The 16754-nt window shown below is 47.7% G+C and overlaps 1 protein-coding gene and 1 long non-coding RNA gene across 2 annotated transcripts in view; both read left to right on the plus strand.

Moving 5' to 3' along the window:
- The window catches only part of SYT17 (synaptotagmin 17), a 147873-nt gene extending 143750 nt beyond the window's left edge, over window positions 1–4123 (plus strand). Inside the window, exons 10-11 of the mRNA XM_073792265.1 lie at window positions 1896–2028; window positions 4010–4123. Coding sequence (XP_073648366.1) covers window positions 1896–2028; window positions 4010–4089 — 213 coding nt within the window. The 3' untranslated portion in view covers window positions 4090–4123. The remainder of the gene's footprint in view (window positions 1–1895; window positions 2029–4009) is intronic.
- Window positions 4124–11129: 7006 nt separating this feature from the next.
- The window catches only part of LOC109547743 (uncharacterized), a 72555-nt gene continuing 66930 nt past the window's right edge, over window positions 11130–16754 (plus strand). The window contains exon 1 of the long non-coding RNA XR_002173702.3: window positions 11130–12803. This is a non-coding gene — a long non-coding RNA (uncharacterized lncRNA). The remainder of the gene's footprint in view (window positions 12804–16754) is intronic.

Genomic DNA, 16754 nt, shown 5'->3' on the forward strand with positions numbered 1-16754 from the left:
ACTTAGAGTTAGGAACTTGTATAACAAGACCTAAGAATAATAATAACAAATGATACAGTAAAAGGACTTGTTTTTTTTGTTTGTTTGTTTTCTTTTTTGCGGTACGTGGGCCTCTCACTGCTGTGGCCTCCCCCGCCGCGGAGCACAGGCTCCAGACGCGCAGGCTCAACGGCCATGGCCCACGGGCCCAGCCGCTCCGCGGCATGTGGGGTCTTCCTGGACCAGGGCACAAACCCGCGTCCCCTGCATCGGCAGGCGGACTCTCAACCACTGCACCACCAGGGAAGCCCAGGACTTCTTTTTATAGTTTTCAAGCCTAGGCACCGCATGCCAGGCACTAGCTAGGTCTCTCAATGCTTTTAATTCATTCACTTCTCTCAATAATTCTCTGAGGGAAATATTAGCTCTATTTTATAGTTGTGGAAACTGAGGCTCAGAGAAGTTAAGTAACTTGTCCAGATTGCAGAGCTAGGAAGTAGACAGAGCTGGAATCCCAGGCTCTAGTCTCTCCCAGAAGGAGCGTGCAGTGTCCATTACATGACATGGCCTCCAAAATCATCAGTGCTTTGGGAGACACTTCTCTAAAAACTTGAATAAATGGAGAAATGACTTTTGTTCCAGGACATTGCAAAGAAGTAATTCTTTCCATAGTTAATTTGCACATTTATTGCAACACCTGTCAAATTCCCAGCAAGACTTTTCTTGTAATTGGACAGACTAGTTCCACAGCAGGCAAGAAAAATACACACTATTTGGACAGAAAGAAAAGAGATGAAGGGTGACTCGCACCCACTGGTAAACAACATTTTCTTTTCAATATGGTAGTTAGGGTCTTGAGTGCTGGAGTCAGACAGACCCGGGTTTGAATCCTAGCACTAATGCTTTATTAACTGTGTGAATTTGGGTAGACTAATCTGAGCCTCAGTTTTCTCGTCTGTAAAATGGAGATGACAACGCCTGCTTTGCAGGATGGTGAGGATAAAATGAGTAAAGCACACCTGGCATGGTACATAAGAAGCCCTCAACAAACGGCGGCTTGTAATGTTACCAGCCGGAGCCAGAACCACACTCCAGGTTGGCTGCTCAGTGCTCAAAAGACAATGTTCGAGAGACAGGGTTGGTAGAACAAGAAAGATGCTTTATTCCAGAAGCCGGCAACCTGGGGAGATGACGGACTCGCATCCCCCAAACCATCTCCCGGTTGCTGGTTAGGAGACAAAGGTTTTAAAGGGGAGTTTCAGGGGTGCACAGGCAGGGGGCTACAAGCAGAACAGCACAGCCAGCTCCGACAGTCACCTCGAAACTGGTCATGCGGTGGTTGGATCAGCATCATCTTGATTGTTTTAAGCATAATCTTCAACTCCAGGGTCAGTTTGTTCTCACTTCCTTGAGGCCAGTTCTTGGCCCTGAGCTAGCCATAGATTCAGTACTGCTCAAGACGGAGCAGCTTACGTCATGGCTACAGTCTGGTCATCAGGCAGTTAGCTTTTTCCCTCTGGCGGCAGTCATAATATCTGCAAAACTACTCAGGAATGTACATAGGACACTGTGATCTATATCTTTCAGGAAGGAGCTAAAGATTCTGTGACTCTAGTGTCCTAATCATTAGCTGTTTGAGCCTGCTTTTTTTGTGACTCAGGGAAGGTCTGGGAGACTATAGCTTTTCTGCAAACAAGAGGCAGGGGACATGGAGGGGCTTTTGTACCTGGGAGGGCCCTGGAGGGTCCTGCTCAGTTTCAGTAATGGTGGTTAATAATAGTATATCAGATAAAAGTGAGGGCTTCTGCACTGTTAGATATGGAGGTATTAGAATGTTACCCCAAGCTGGAGCTGGCTCAAATGCCTGACCTTTCTCTCCTTGGCTTGCTTCCTTTCCTCTGGGTGCAACCCCCCAGGAAGGGCAGTTTGAATGGACAGACGGCTCATCCTATGACTATAGCTACTGGGATGGGAGCCAGCCGGACGATGGCATCCACGCGGACCCAGAAGAGGAGGATTGCGTGCAAATATGGTACCGACCCACCAGCGGTGGGTGCCCTCGAGACCAGGGCTCTTGCAGGGGTGCTGGGGAGGTGCCAGGGGTAGCCAGGAAACTGTGAGTTATTCAACACCTTGGAGAGTGACCAGAGGTCACTGGGGGGTGGGGGTGGGGTGTTTGGGGCGTGGCAGTTCCCTATGGTGGATGCATTTTTTGTTTTTTTTCTTGTTTTTCTCTCTTTCTTTTTTAGCTTTTTTTTTTACATCTTTATTAGAGTATAATTGCTTTACAATGGTGTGTTAGTTTCTGCTTTATAACAAAGTGAATCAGTTATACATATACATATGTTCCCATATCTCTTCCCTCTTGCGTCTCCCTCCCTCCCACCCTCCCTATCCCACCCCTCCAGGCGGTCTCAAAGCACCAAGCTGATCTCCCTGTGCTATGCGGCTGCTTCCCACTAGCTATCTACCTTACGTTTGGTAGTGTATATATGTCCATGCCTCTCTCTCGCTTTGTCACAGTTTACCCTTCCCCCTCCCCATAGCCTCAAGTCCATTCTCTAGTAAGTGTGTGTCTTTATTCCTGTCTTACCCCTAGGTTCTTCATGACATTTTTTTTCTTGAATTCCATGTATATGTGTTAGCATACGGTATTTGTCTTTCTCTTTCTGACTTACTTCACTCTGTATGACAGACTCTAGGTCCATCCACCTCATTACAAATAGCTCAATTTCGTTTCTTTTTATGGCTGAGTAATATTCCATTGTATATATGTGCCACATCTTCTTTATCCATTCATCCGATGATGGACACTTAGGTTGTTTCCATCTCCGGGCTATTGTAAATAGAGCTGCAATGAACATTTTGGTACGTGACTCTTTTTGAATGATGGTTTTCTCAGGGTATGTGCCCAGTTTAAACAATGTTTAATGGTGCATTGTTGACATGCAAACTGTGATTTGGATGAAAAGACATTAGAGATAGAAGCATGAAAAAAAGAAACTTGCGTAGAGACCAAAGGATGGTGCTTTTATGTCATCTCACCAATGCACCAGAGGTGGCTCGTGCTCCTGGACATTAGAACGAAGGGATGCCTGGAGGAGCGCCCAGGTGTAGTAGTGAAAAGAGTACCCAGATGGGTACAAGTACTGGCCCTGTTGCTTTCTAGTTCTGTGCCCTTGCAGGCAATTACTTATTCTCTCTGAGATTCCCTTTTCTCTTCTGTAAAATGGGTTTAATAATCGTTGCTACCCACAGGGCTGTTCTGAGCATTGAAGGAGATATAGTTGACACAGCACAGTGGTAAAAGCATGGACTCTGGAGCTGAATGTCCTTGTCTGAACCCCAGCTCAACCAATTATGAACTGTGTAGCCCAAAGTAAGTGCCTTAACCTCTTGGTGCCTCAGATTCTTCATCTGCAAAATGGGGCTAATGACACAACTCACAGGGTTGATGTGAAGGAAAAAGAAGATAAGAGACATAAAGTGACTGCAATGGTTTGCATGTGGTATCAGCAATCACCACCATCATCGTGAACAACAACGTCACTGCTCACACCAACCTTAAGAAGTAAAAACTATTAATATTTCCATTTTGCAGATGAAGAAATCAAGACTCAGAGAAGTTAAGTGATGTATTCAAGTTTGTCCAGCAAGCAGATATGGAGCTGGGTTTCAAACCTATATCTACTCCAGATGCAAGTGCTGAACTGCTGCCATTCCTACTTTGCTCCTTTTTCTTTTTCTGATTACGGGAGGGAGGCATGGAACAGCGACTTGCTATCCTGGGAGCCAGAGCTGGGCCAAGCCTCTGGGTGAGGCTTGTCCTGTTCCTCCACAGTGACAAGTCAACACTAGCCTTATGAGAGAGTAAGGCTGGACAGCAGCCTCATTAAGCATCTGCAAGAAAGGAATGCCTGTGGAGACACCAGGCCTACGGGAGAGGACTTTTACTCTGGTGGGATGGCGGGGTGACTTTTACTGTGATGGATGGACCTTCACGCAGAGTCTCTGCTTTTTCCCGTCACAGCTCTGAGGTCATGGAATGATAACACCTGCAGCCGAAAGTTCCCCTTTGTCTGCAAGATCGCAGCTCTGACCATTCACTGATCCAGTCTCGCCCTCTCGGAGCAAGCCCAACTCCAGCATCGACTTGTAGATGTACCTAATGTAAAGTCGGCACTCAATAAATGTAAAACGCACAGAGGAGACAAATCTCCCAGACAGATTTTATAGAAGCAAATCTTAAGATACAGAGTGATCACTTGGTGACGAGTGACGGGAAAACCAACTCAGCTGGCTTTATAAATAAAGGATGGTGCATTTATTGGTCCAAGTAATAACAGTCCAGGGCTTGTTCTAGATGGAGTTGAATCTCACTGGCCTGGCTCAGGGCACATGCCCATTCTTGAAGCAATCTCTTTGGCGTGTGCTGGTCGGCTAGACCCTGCTTAGATGCACATGGCTGGGCAGGAGGGGTGGGGTCAACATCACCTGAACCACATGGGCCCAAGGAGGAAGGTGGTTCCCCAAGGAAAAGGAAAATACCACCAAACTCGTACATTGCCGGTGGGAATGTCAAATGGTAAAGCCGTTCTGGAAACCAGTTTGGTACTTGCTCAAAAAGTGAAACACAGGAATACCATATGGTCCCAGCAATTCCAATTCTGGGTATACACCCAAGAGAACTGAAAACAGGTATTCAGATATGAATGGCCATAGTAGCATTACTCACAATGGCCCCCAAAGTGGAAACATCTTTGGGGGCACCACCCAGATGACCCCATCCCATCGTCAGGATCCCAACCAGGGCCTTGACGGTCGCATAACACGCTGCCTTGGTTGAGAGCTCAACTCCCTTTGAAGTTCGGACACTCTGAGTCCCAGGCTTGATCTGCCCTCCTGCCACAAGAGATGAGAACTTCTTTGTCTGCAACCAAAGAGACTCTTTGGCTTTCACTCTTGGAGCAAGAACCTGTTACTTGTCCTCGGCTGTTTATTTTATTATTATTATCATATATATATATTTTTGGGGGGGGGCTGTGTTGGGTCTTCGTTGCTGCCCACTGGCTTTCTCTAGCTGCGGTGAGCGGGGGCTACCCTTCGTTGCGGTGTGCGGGCTTCTCAATGCAGTGGCTTCTCGTTGTGGAGCACGGGCTCTAGGCGCACAGGCTTCAGTAGTTGTGGCTCGTGGGCTCAGTAGTTGTGGCGCACGGACTTTAGTTGCTCCACGGCACGTGGGATCTTCCTAGACCAGGGATTGAACCCATGTCCCCTGCATTAGCAGGCGGATTCTTAACCACTGTGCCACCAGGGAAGCCCCTCGGCTGTTTATTGTCTTTCTGTAGAACATCAAAGTCTTAGCAACAGCCACAGTCTAGTTATGCTTATAGGTGCTCTTCTCTGCTCATCAACTACCTGCTACCTCACTCCTCCTAGTGCATCCCCTTCCCGTAAACCCTCCCAGTTCACTCCATGGAAGTCTGAACAGTTGAAGACCACCCCGTGCCAGGGGCTGTCTGTTCCACACACCACCACTGATCGCCAGTTGGAAGGTAAGCGATCCAGCTTCTAAGCCCCATCTTGTCACTTGCTCCCTCGACTGCTCCCGACTGGGTTCTCTGGAAGCAGTTGCTGAGACAGGGTTTGTAAAAGATGTTTATTAGGGATAAGTACCTGTGAAGGGAAGGCAGAGGAAGAAGCGGAATTGAGATGCAGCCTGACAAATTATCGGTCCACCTGGCAGGGAGATCTGGGGCAAATAGAGGCGATCAGAGTGGACCACATAGGACTGAAATGGCCAGGCCTTTAGCCGCATACTCCACTCAGTCACTGATGTGGGCTCCCCTGGAAAGGAGTTGACTTTTCTTTCTTTTTTGGCTGTGTTGGGTCTTCATTGCTGCATGGGCTTTCTCTAGTTGTGGTGAGCAGGGTCTATTTGTTGCCGTGCATGGGCTTCTCACTGCAGCGGCTTCTCTTGTTGCAGAGCACGGGCTCTAGGCACGCAGGCTCGGTAGTTGTGGCACTCGGGCCCTAGAGTGCGCGGGCTTCAGTAGTTGCGGCTCATGGGCTCAGTAGTTGAGCTGGCTTCGGTAGTTGCAGCATGCAGGCTCAGTAGTTGTGGCTCGCGGGCTCTAGAGCGTAGGCTCAGTAGTTGTGGCTCACAGGCTCTAGAGCACAGGCTCAGTAGTTGTGGCTCGCGGGCTCTAGAGCACAGGCTCAGTAGTTGTGGCTCGCGGGCTTAGTTGCTTTGCAGCATGTGGGAATCTTCCCGGACCGGCGCTCGAACCCGTATCCCCTGCATTGGCAGGCAGATTCTTAACCACTGCGCCACCAGGGAAGTCCCAAGGAGTTGACTTTGATTAAGGCAGCTCTCTGCAGCTGAGGCTGACCCTGTAGGAGCTGAGAGCTGGAAGCCACTCTGCCCCCTTCCTTGAAGGTGGGGATCTGGGTGGTACATCTCAGTGTTACCACATCTGGAATCAGAAAGACATGGGGTTCAGACTTCCCTGGTGGCTTATTTGCCACAACTACTGAGCTCGCACGCCTCAACTAGAGAGGCTGCGTGCTGCAAACTACAGAGCCCACACGCTCTAGAGCCTGCGCACCACAACTAGAGAAGAGAAAAACCCGCAGGCCACAACTAGAGAGCAGCCCACGCGCCACAACAAAAGATCCCACATGCCTCAATGAAGATCCTGGGTGCACAACTAAGACCCGACACAGCCAAAAATAAGTTAAATAGATAACAAATAAATCTTAAAAAAAAAAAAAGACATTGGTTCAAATCTCACCATTGCCACTTACCATGTGATCTCACGGAAGTGGTTTAACCTCTCTTGAGTTTCAGTTTTCTCCTTTGTAAAATGGAGACACAGTCCCTTCCAGCTCTAACTGATTTATCAGGCAGCTTTGGGAAATGAAGAGCTCTGCATAGGTGACGTTTCCAGAAAACTAAAATTCACTCCTCAAGCATCACAACTATCTCTACTTTTTCCACTTTGGCTAGAAATCTTTCTAAACCATGTTATACATTCTCCTGCTTCCTTAAACAGAAGATACTCAAGGGGATTAGTCTTTTCGTGATGACTCAGGGTCATGTGGGCTGCATCAGCTTCAGGTATTTTTGTCTCCTCTTGTCATATCTGGGTGTCACTGTGCCAGTCTCTAACAGCCCACAGAATCCCCCATCTTTTCTAGGTTGTTGCTGCTGAGATGCTGTGGGCTGGGAAGCCAGGCAACCAGGCCTGAGAATAATTTGAGGGAGAAGAGAGAGAGAGAGAGAGAACTCGCCTTAGACTGCAGGACAGTCTAGGACGCCTCCACGTTCTCTGCTTCACTGGGAGTCAGACTTGCATCCAAGTCTGACGACTTTACCAGCCTCCCCTGGCTCCCTTCCTGTTTTCTTTCACACAGGCATTTCCTCTAATAAAATCTTTGCATATACTTAATTTATCTTGGCACCTGCTTCTCTAAGGACCCAGATTAATACATACAGTATATTCAGATGGCCCTCCCAAAAGTCTGCCCTAATTTACACTCCACCTGCAGGGTAGGAGAGCCCCTCTTCACCTGCACTTTTGCCAACACATTGGTCCCACCTTCAAATTGAACCTCCAATGAGCAGGTGGACACTCCTTCCACTCCCTTGGCAACCCTCAGGGGCATTCTGTCGGCAAATGCATCACTGAGACTGATTTAATTGCTGGTGACAGAAAACCCAACCCCAACTGCCTTAAACACAAAAGGGCTTTTATTTACTCATAGACTTGAAAAGTCCAGAGGTATCTACCTTCAGGCTCAGCTTGATCCAGGAATGTAAGTGATATCGCCAAAGGCATTTGTGTCCATGCTCTGCCTCCATGCTGTTGGCTCGATCCTGAAGCTGCAGTCTCTCCCCTTAGGGAAGCAAAAATGGCCAGGGTAATTCTAAATCTTACACCCTTCAAGAGAATGAGGGGCCTTTCTTTCCCAGAAGCCCTTGCAGTCACCTCCTCTTGCCTCACGGGCTGTACCAGGTTACTCGGCCAACTTTTAACCAATCACTCTGGCCGGAAGACAAGCCTGATTGCTTTAGCCAATCAGGCTCTGTGCAATCGAGGCTGAGAGCTGGCTTCCCCAAAGGAATTGGAGGTGCTATTTTACCAAAAGAGAGCTAATGTTGAAAGTCATGTTGAAAACAAAACAAAATATCTCTGTTACAAGAAGGCAAGGAGGAGCCAACTTTAAATTTCAAACTCGGGGGGAGGGTTGAAAACATGGAAGAGTAACTGCAGCCTCAGGAGAGTCTTCTTAGAGAAGGGCAGGACCGCATCTTGCCCCATCAAGAGTCCTTGCGGGCTTCCCTGGTGGCGCAGTGGTTGAGAGTCCGCCTGCCGATGCAGGGGACACGGTTTGTGCCCCGGTCCGGGAAGATCCCACATGCCTCAGAGCGGCTGGGCCCGTGAGCCATGGCCGCTGAGACTGCGCGTCCGGAGCCTGTTGCTCCGCAACGGGAGAGGCCACAACAGTGAGAGGCCCGCGTACCGCAAAAAAATATATATATATTTTTTGGCTGCGTTGGGTCTTCGTTGCTGCGCGCGGGCTTTCTCTAGTTGCGGCAAGCGGGGGCTACTCTTCGTTGTGATGCACGGGCTTCTCATTGCGGTGGCTTCTCTTGTTGCGGAGCACAGGCTCTAGACGTGTGGGCTTCAGCAGTTGTGGCACGTGGGCTCAGTAGTTGTGGCTTGCGGGCTCTAGAGCGCAGGCTCAGTAGTTGTGACGCACAGGCTTAGTTGCTCCGCGGCATGTGAGATCTTCCCGGACTAGGGCTTGAACCCGTGTCCCCTGCATTGGCAGGCAGATTCTTAACCACTGCGCCACCAGGGAAGTCCTGAAAAGGTTTGAAAATGTCACTAACTCCGCCCCCTGTCTCATGATTACCATCCAGTGCAGGGAGCAAGCTATGAGCCACAGGCCACATCTGGCCTAGCACCTGTTTTTGTAAATAAAGTTGTATTGGCACATGGCCATGCCCATTGGTTTACATGTTGTGTTCCCACTACTCAACTACATCAGAGCTGAGTAATTGTGGCAGGGACCACCCGCCCCACAAAGCCTAAAATAGCATCTTATCTGGATTTTGACAGAGAAAGTGGGCTGACTCCTGCTCTAGTGTAACCCCCCAAAAAGTTATTGCTCCCTCTAAATCTCGAGAGAAGCCTGCCCAGACTTCCAGTGCCAGCCGTGTGGTGGAACTCACACAGGCAGCTAGTTTAACGCTTTGTGCCTCAGGATCCCCATCTGAAAAATGGGTGTAAGTGTCTTTCTATAGAAGCCTGCCCTGGAGCTTCAAGATTGTACTCTTGCATGTAAAGCACCTGAGGAAGGAGTTGGCGCTCAGCAGAGACCTGCTGGTTGGGGAAGCAGAGCCTGAGGCTGTGCCGATTTGAACGGGACTCAGTCCCAGTTCGTTTCGCTGGATTCTCATGGCCTCTCAGTTTGTGTAGAAGCCACCCTGGAGTCTGACCTTGGGGAAGTAAATTCCTGTTTCTTTTTTTTTTTTTTGCGGTACGCGGGCCTCTCACTGTTGTGGCCTCTCCCGCTGCGGAGCACAGGCTCCGGACACGCAGGCTCAGCGGCCATGGCTCACGGGCCCAGCCGCTCCGCAGCATGTGGGATCTTCCCAGACTGGGGCACGAACCCGTGTCCCCTGCATCGGCAGGTGGACTCTCAACCACTGCGCCACCAGGGAAGCCCAAATTCCTGTTTGTTAACCAAGCCATTCCCAAATTGCCCTGGATTGGGTCTGAGGGGCTCACACACCATGTCTAGTCTCCTAGATGGGTGGCCAGATGCTGCCCCCACTGCTGCACCCCTCCCAGGGGCCTCCTCCCTCTGAGTGAGACAGCCCTTAGCCCATCCACAAGCAGACTTCCCTCAGTGATCCTCTCAGCCACCACATCTAAGGCCAGCTGAACTGACCTAGAAGGTTCTGAGGTCATAAGACTCCAGGCCTCACCTCAGACTTACCACGTGTACACATGGAAATCTTGGCAAATGGAGATGGACTAGGGTTTGGAGTTAGAGTTTGGGGCCAACAATCGCTACCTTAAACAAAGAAGCAAAAATTTATGGAAAGTATACAGAATATCTCACGGGAAGGAATGAAAAATGGGAGAGACAAGACTTGAAAAGGACAGGCACAGTCTCAGTGTGGTAGGTAGAATTCTAAGAATGACCCCCACATTCTCCTCCCCTTGAATGTGGGTGGAATCTGTGAATTTGCTAAGATAGCACATTGATGATTATGTTATGTTATATAGCAAAGTTGATTTTGCAGATGTAATTAAGGTTTCTAATAAGTTGACTCTGGGTTCCTAAAAAGGGAGATTATCCAGGTGGGGCTAATCTAATCACATGAGCTCTTTAAAAGCAGAGTTTTCTCTGGCTCATAGCGGAAGAAGAACTCAGAGAGACTCCCAGTGTAAGAAATATTTGATGCACCGTTACTGGTTTTGGAGAAGGAGGGGACGCTCAGAGGTGAGAGTGGCCCCGGCTGATGGCCAGCAGGAGGCTGGGATCAGTCCTATAACTACAGGGAAGTGAATTACCCAACCCACCTGAATGAGCTTCACCAGGGCCTCCAGAAAAAACCTCAGCCCGTCCGGCATCTTGATTTCAACTTTGTGAGGCTCTAAGCAGTAAATCCAGCCAAGCCTGCCCGACTTCTCTAACCTGCAGAAACGTGAGATAATAAATGGTTCTTGTTTTGGTTTTTGTTTCAGTTCATAGATAATGACTTTCATGCTATCTTTGTTACAATTTAAATTTTATATTATTATTACATATTTATTACAGTATTTTTAAGCACAATCTGAAAAAACCGAGTAACAATTTTCTATGCTGCACGACAAATTACCACGAATGTAGGGGCTTAAGCCAAAACAAATTTGTTATCTCACAGCTTCTGTGGTTCAAAAGTCCACATGTGGCTCTGGGTCTCATCTGGCTGAAATCAAGGTGTCAGCTGGGCTGTGGTCTCATTTGAGGCTCGGGTCCTCTTCCCACCTTTACTGGTTGTTGACAGAGCTCCTTGTAGCTGTAGGTGTGAGGCCCTCAGCTCCTGGAGGCTGCCCACTGCTCTCTGCCACATGGCACTCTCCACACATGGCAGTTGGCTTCTTCAAGGTCATCTGGAGAACATCAGCGAGGCTTGAATTTCTTGCCTTTGACTCTGACCTCTAGAACCAGATTCTAAGGGTTCCTGTGGTTAATTCAGACCCACTCAGGATAATCTCCCTTTTGATTAACTGAAAGTCAACAGATTTAGGGACCCCAATTATATTTGCGAAATCCTTTCACCTTTGCCATATAATGTAACTTAATCCATGAGGTCCCAAGTATTCACAGGACCCACCCACACTCAAGGGGGAGGGGACTGTACCGGGAGTGTACACCAGGGGGCGCCAGTCTTGGGAGCCATCTTAGAATTCCACCTGCCAAATTTATTGAGCATTTACCAGTCTCTCTACCAACTGCTTTATTGTATTCATTTAACCTACACATCAATCCCATGAAGGAAGAACTATTGCTTTCCCCATTGCACACGTGAGCAAGGCCAGGCACCAAGAGGTTAAGAGACTGGTCACACAGTTAGTGAGCGGCAGAGCCAGGGTTCAGACCCTGCTGTCTGCCTCTCCTATTTCTCTCTCTGTCTCTGTGTTTGTACCTCTCTATGCTCATGTGCACGTCTCTGTGTGTGCATGTCTGTCTGTCCCTCTCCTTTTTTCTTTGTGTGTGTCTCTCCCCCCTCTCTGTCTGTCTCTCTTTCTTACACTTACACACACACGCATACACACACACACTCACAACACCTCCCCTCAATCCTTTCCTTCCCCCACCTTTTGGTGAATATTTGCTTTCAGAGAGTTGTTTGGAAGGGCTTGAAGGGATGAGAATGTTTAACAAAAGGAAGGGTTAGGGAGCTCGTAAGTCTGATCTTATTAATTGCTCACAATTACTGAGCACTTACTGTGTTCCAGGTGCTGTGCTAAGCTAAGCACGTTACATCCATCATCTCACTCATCCTCACAACAACCCCAGTCGCTATGATGTCCGTTTGACCGACAAGGAAATGGGGGCTCAGAGAAGTTAAGCTACTTGCCCAAGGTCACACAGTAAGTGACCAGGTCAGGATGCCCACCTCACATTAGTCCAACCAGCTGCTGGCTTTCCCCTACTCCCTACCGCCTCTCCATCACGGTGAGCAGCTGAGGCCGTCCTGCTGCCTGAAACCTCAGCTCACGTGGAAGGGGAGCAAGAGACACACAGAAGTCCCTGCCTCTCCCTCCCTCTCCCTGCCTCCCAACCCCACAGTTCTCTCGCCCTGCTTTGCATTCACGACAACATCAATCTTGTTCCAACCCCAGAGCTTGGGAGCCCCGCTGGGCAGGCAGTCTCTGAGTCACCGCACACTGGCAGACGATGCTAAACTAATTTCCCAGCATCTTTGGGAAGGATTTGGTTTCTGTCTCCCCAGCTAAGAGCCACACAGACGGTGGCAGCAGGCTGGCAGGACCCAGGGGCTCCCTGCCTGGTCTGGGAGAGCCCAGTCTGAGATGTGATAAGATCCTGATTAGCAAAGTGGCTGGGCTTGGAAAGGATCCAGGCTGCGGCCTGAACTGGATTAAGGGACGGGACATTTGGTGCCAAACCACAGGGATGGCGCTAAAACATCCCTAGAAATCCAACCAGATAGAGAAAATTGTCATTATTTTTTACAGTGACTTACAGGACTCCTACTCCATGGAGAGATGATTTAATCTTCATTACAACTCTACAAGGTAGGCATCATTTATTATTGCCTTTTTACACATGGGGAAAGTGAGGCACGGTGTTCCAGTCACTTGCTCAAAGCCACAAACCTGGTAGGTGATGGAGCCAGAGTTTTAATCCTGACCACCTGACTCAATAGGACACCAAATCACTAGCCTGACCGGGTGTCCACACATCTTGGTCCAACCCTGATGATAGCACCCATAGAAGGAAAAACAGTAAGTCGGGGAAAAAAAGCCATCCTGGTATTTCCCAACGTCTTTAAGAGACTTCCTATTTCAGACTGTGACTAGGGTTAAGGAGTTTCAGAAGCACAGCACAGTTTCCTAAATAGAGATGACATGTTTCTCTTGGTGATGTTTCTCTTTGGTGAGTCAAGAGGAACTGAGCAACGGCCTGAAGAACAAATCCATTCCTGGCAGCTCTTTTCTTCCCCGTTTGCTTTCATTCTCTCTGCATCACAAGTTGGACACAGCTTTCAGGGGCAAGTTCTCTAGGATTAAATGATTAAAATGGAAAGGTTTCCCAAACAAGAAATCCCTGTATTAAAGATCACTTTTTTCCTAAGAAAAATAAATGAATAAATCACTCCAAAAAACAAAAAACAGTAAGTCGGTCAACATCTTTCTCTCTCTGGAATTGGTTTTGAATTGGTCCCCAAGTGAGTAGTGATGCTGGGTTTCAAAGCAGGCCTAGCCATCTTCCTGACCTGCATCTTCCTGCTTCTCCTGCAGGGCTCAGGGTGCTACTTTCCATTAGTTAATTCCATCAACAGAGGCAGTGTGGGCTGAGGAGCCAGAGCAGAGCAGCCAAGTTCAAGTTCCAGCTTTGCTGCTGCCTATGGCCTTGAGCACTTAACTCCCTGAACTTCAGTTTCCTTGCCTGAAAAAAAGGCATCGATGATGCCTACCTTGCTGACTGTTCAGAACTGGCCTAGAGAGGTGTATATATATGTTCCCTCGTGTGGATAAAGGCATATGGTCAGCCCTCAATCAATGACAGTGGCAGAAGTGACACAGCAGTAATTGTTGCAGTAATCCTATTGGTTAAGTACACAGACTTTAGAGCCCATCTGGGTTCAAAGCTATATAGTCCTCTATACAGTCATCTGTAAAGTGGGGATACTATTAATACCCACACTTTATTTTTTTTTAAGATTTATTATTATTTAACTTATCGTTTTTGGCTGTGTCGGGTTTTCGTTGAGACATGAGGGGTCTTTTCGTTGTGGCGCGCGAACTCTTCATTGTGGCACTTGGGCTTCTCTCTAGTTGCGGCACGCAGTCTCTCGCGTTGAGGCACGCAAGCTCAGTACTTGTGCCGTGCGGGCTTAATTGCCCCGTGTCATGTGGGATCTTAGTTCCCTGACCAGGGATCGAACCCATGTCCCCTGCATTGTAAGGAGGATTCTTTACCACTGGACCACCAGGGAAGTCCTGCCCACACTTTAATTAGTTAAAATATATAAAAGTTTAGGACACCACTGCAAACTAAATACTCATAACGTTACTTAAAATCATGATAGCAAAAAGAAAATCATGATAGCAGAAACACTACATGTCCGTTTCAACCTTGACCTTCAGATGGATATTAAGATTCTGCCAAATGGACTCATTTTAACCAAAGTCTTATTACAGCAAAGGAATCAGTAATAGAGTGGATATTGTGTACAATTCAGTGGTATTTAGTATAAAATGGTAAATTTTATGTTATATGTATTTTACCACAATTTTTAAAAGTATTCTACCCATTCATTTGTTCATCCTAGCAACGTCACAAAGTCTGGACTATTTCGGACAGATGTTGAGTGATCTTTGGGTTATAGTATTATTTTATTCAAAGGATATTGCTGGCCATACAGTGATATTTGAACAAGTGGAACTGTTCCCTCTGCTATGAGAGAAGTTTTCCCAGCCTGCGGTCTGGTGAATGTGCCTTACTGACTGACAGTGGGATCGTAAGTAAACGCAGCCCAGGAGAGCTCGGCTCTGTTCGGATCCAGGGCCAGCCGCAAAAGGCGTAACTGTTCACAGCCCCCTCCAAGCATCATTGCAAGCGTGTTTCACGGCCATGGGAATAGCCCTTTAGAATCCGTTTTCTTAATGATTCTCTGTGGTTCACAATATACCGTAAATTTATGAAGTTAAACACGCCTCTGCCAGAACATCAGGCTGGAAAGGATATGACAGGCACCAGCTGAAACCCAGTTTATTTAAAACCCAGTTACCCAGGGGCTTCCCTGGTGGCGCAGTGGTTGAGAGTCCGCCTGCCGATGCAGGGGACGCGGGTTCGTGCCCTGGTCCGGGAAGATCCCACATGCCGCGGAGCGGCTGGGCCCGTGAGCCATGGCCGCTGAGCCTGTGCGTCCGGAGCCTGTGCTCCGCGACGGGAGAGGCCACAACAGTGAGAGGCCCGCGTACCGCAAAAAAAAAAAAAAAAAAAAACCCAGTTATCTGAAACAACTTTGGAAGAATGCAACTTATCTCATGGACCTTCTCTCCTGGTTAAGAGCTGCCCCATGGCTTTTGGAACTGAGGACCCCAAACCTCAGGTGTCTGAAAGTTGGCCATTACAGGCAAAATGCCCTCTGTTCATCTTACTTGGCATCATTACAGTTTGGCAAGGTTTCTTCTCAGAGAAACACTAGTGGTCCACGAGCCTGGAGCATTCATGTGGTAGCAGGTAGGAATCAAACATGCCCAGCAGCACCAGCTGACATTCCCAAAGCCCCACTGGAGCACATATGGGTAGCAGGTGCTTTGAATGTGATGGTGGGTTTCAGTGTGAAAGCTGGACTCTGAGGTCCACACAGGAAAATCCTAGCACTGTTTAAATTTTTTTAAAAATCTTGTAGATAGCAAAGAACTGTGTCTGTGATTGCCTGAGATGTTGTTTAGTTTTTATTTTCAGAGCTAATCACAGGTTTTATTCCTTCCACTTGGAGAAGGCAAATCCCAGCTGAGTCCTATTGATCCTTTTCTTGCTTCTGGACTGCATCCTCTTAGGATAATTGGCATCAGTGAGCTCAACAAATTCCAGCCTTTTTCCTGAGAGACTGGGGAGCCTGAGTAATACATGGCAGTAAAAATACTTTCTTGATTCTGTAGGGGATGTAGCCAGGCTCCTGGTTCTCCGGGAGATATAAATCTTAGGCCTCATCAGGCCACCTCCCTTCAATCTCTAGCTCTCGGTATCTCTGGGAACATCAGGGGCCTCCCAGGAGCAAAGAAGCTGTAATTCTCACATGGAACCCAACATATCTGCAACTAGAAGTAACTTGGGATGTTAATATTTTAACTGTATCACTGATAACTCTAACCTGTATATAACCAAGTCTTCTTGGATCAATCTTTTCTTTAATCATAGCGTCAGCTACAGTGCTTTCATCTGGAAGCATTAAAGCTTGCAGAAAACCCATTTCAACTGACTTAAAACAATGATAAACATATAATCTCATATAACAATATGAAATCATGGGACTTCCCTGGTGGTGCAATGGTTAAGACTCCATGCCCCAATGCAGGGGGCCTGGGTTCGATCCCTGGTCAGGGAACTAGAACCCACATGCATGCCACAACTAAGAGTTCACATGCCACAACTAAGGAGGCTGCCTGCCGCAACTGAGACCCGACACAACCAAATAAATAAATATAAACAATACGAAATCATAAATAAGGCAAGAATGCTTATTCTCACTACTTCTATTCAACACTGCACTGGCAGTTCTAGCCATTGCACCAACACAAGAAAAAGAAATAAAAGCATAAAAATTATAAACAAAGAAGTAAAACTGTCTCTATTTGCAGATGACATGATTATTTACATAGAAAAGCCTAAAGAATCTACAAAACAACTGCTAGAACTAATAAGTGAGTTTAACAAGGTAGCAGAATCCAAGGTCAATATACAAAATAACATAACAAGATGCCTCACGAGGGGAGGGGTCCCAGTGGCTCCAT

This window comes from Tursiops truncatus, chromosome 15 (genome assembly GCF_011762595.2).
Source record: "Tursiops truncatus isolate mTurTru1 chromosome 15, mTurTru1.mat.Y, whole genome shotgun sequence".
Lineage (NCBI taxonomy): Eukaryota > Metazoa > Chordata > Mammalia > Artiodactyla > Delphinidae > Tursiops > Tursiops truncatus.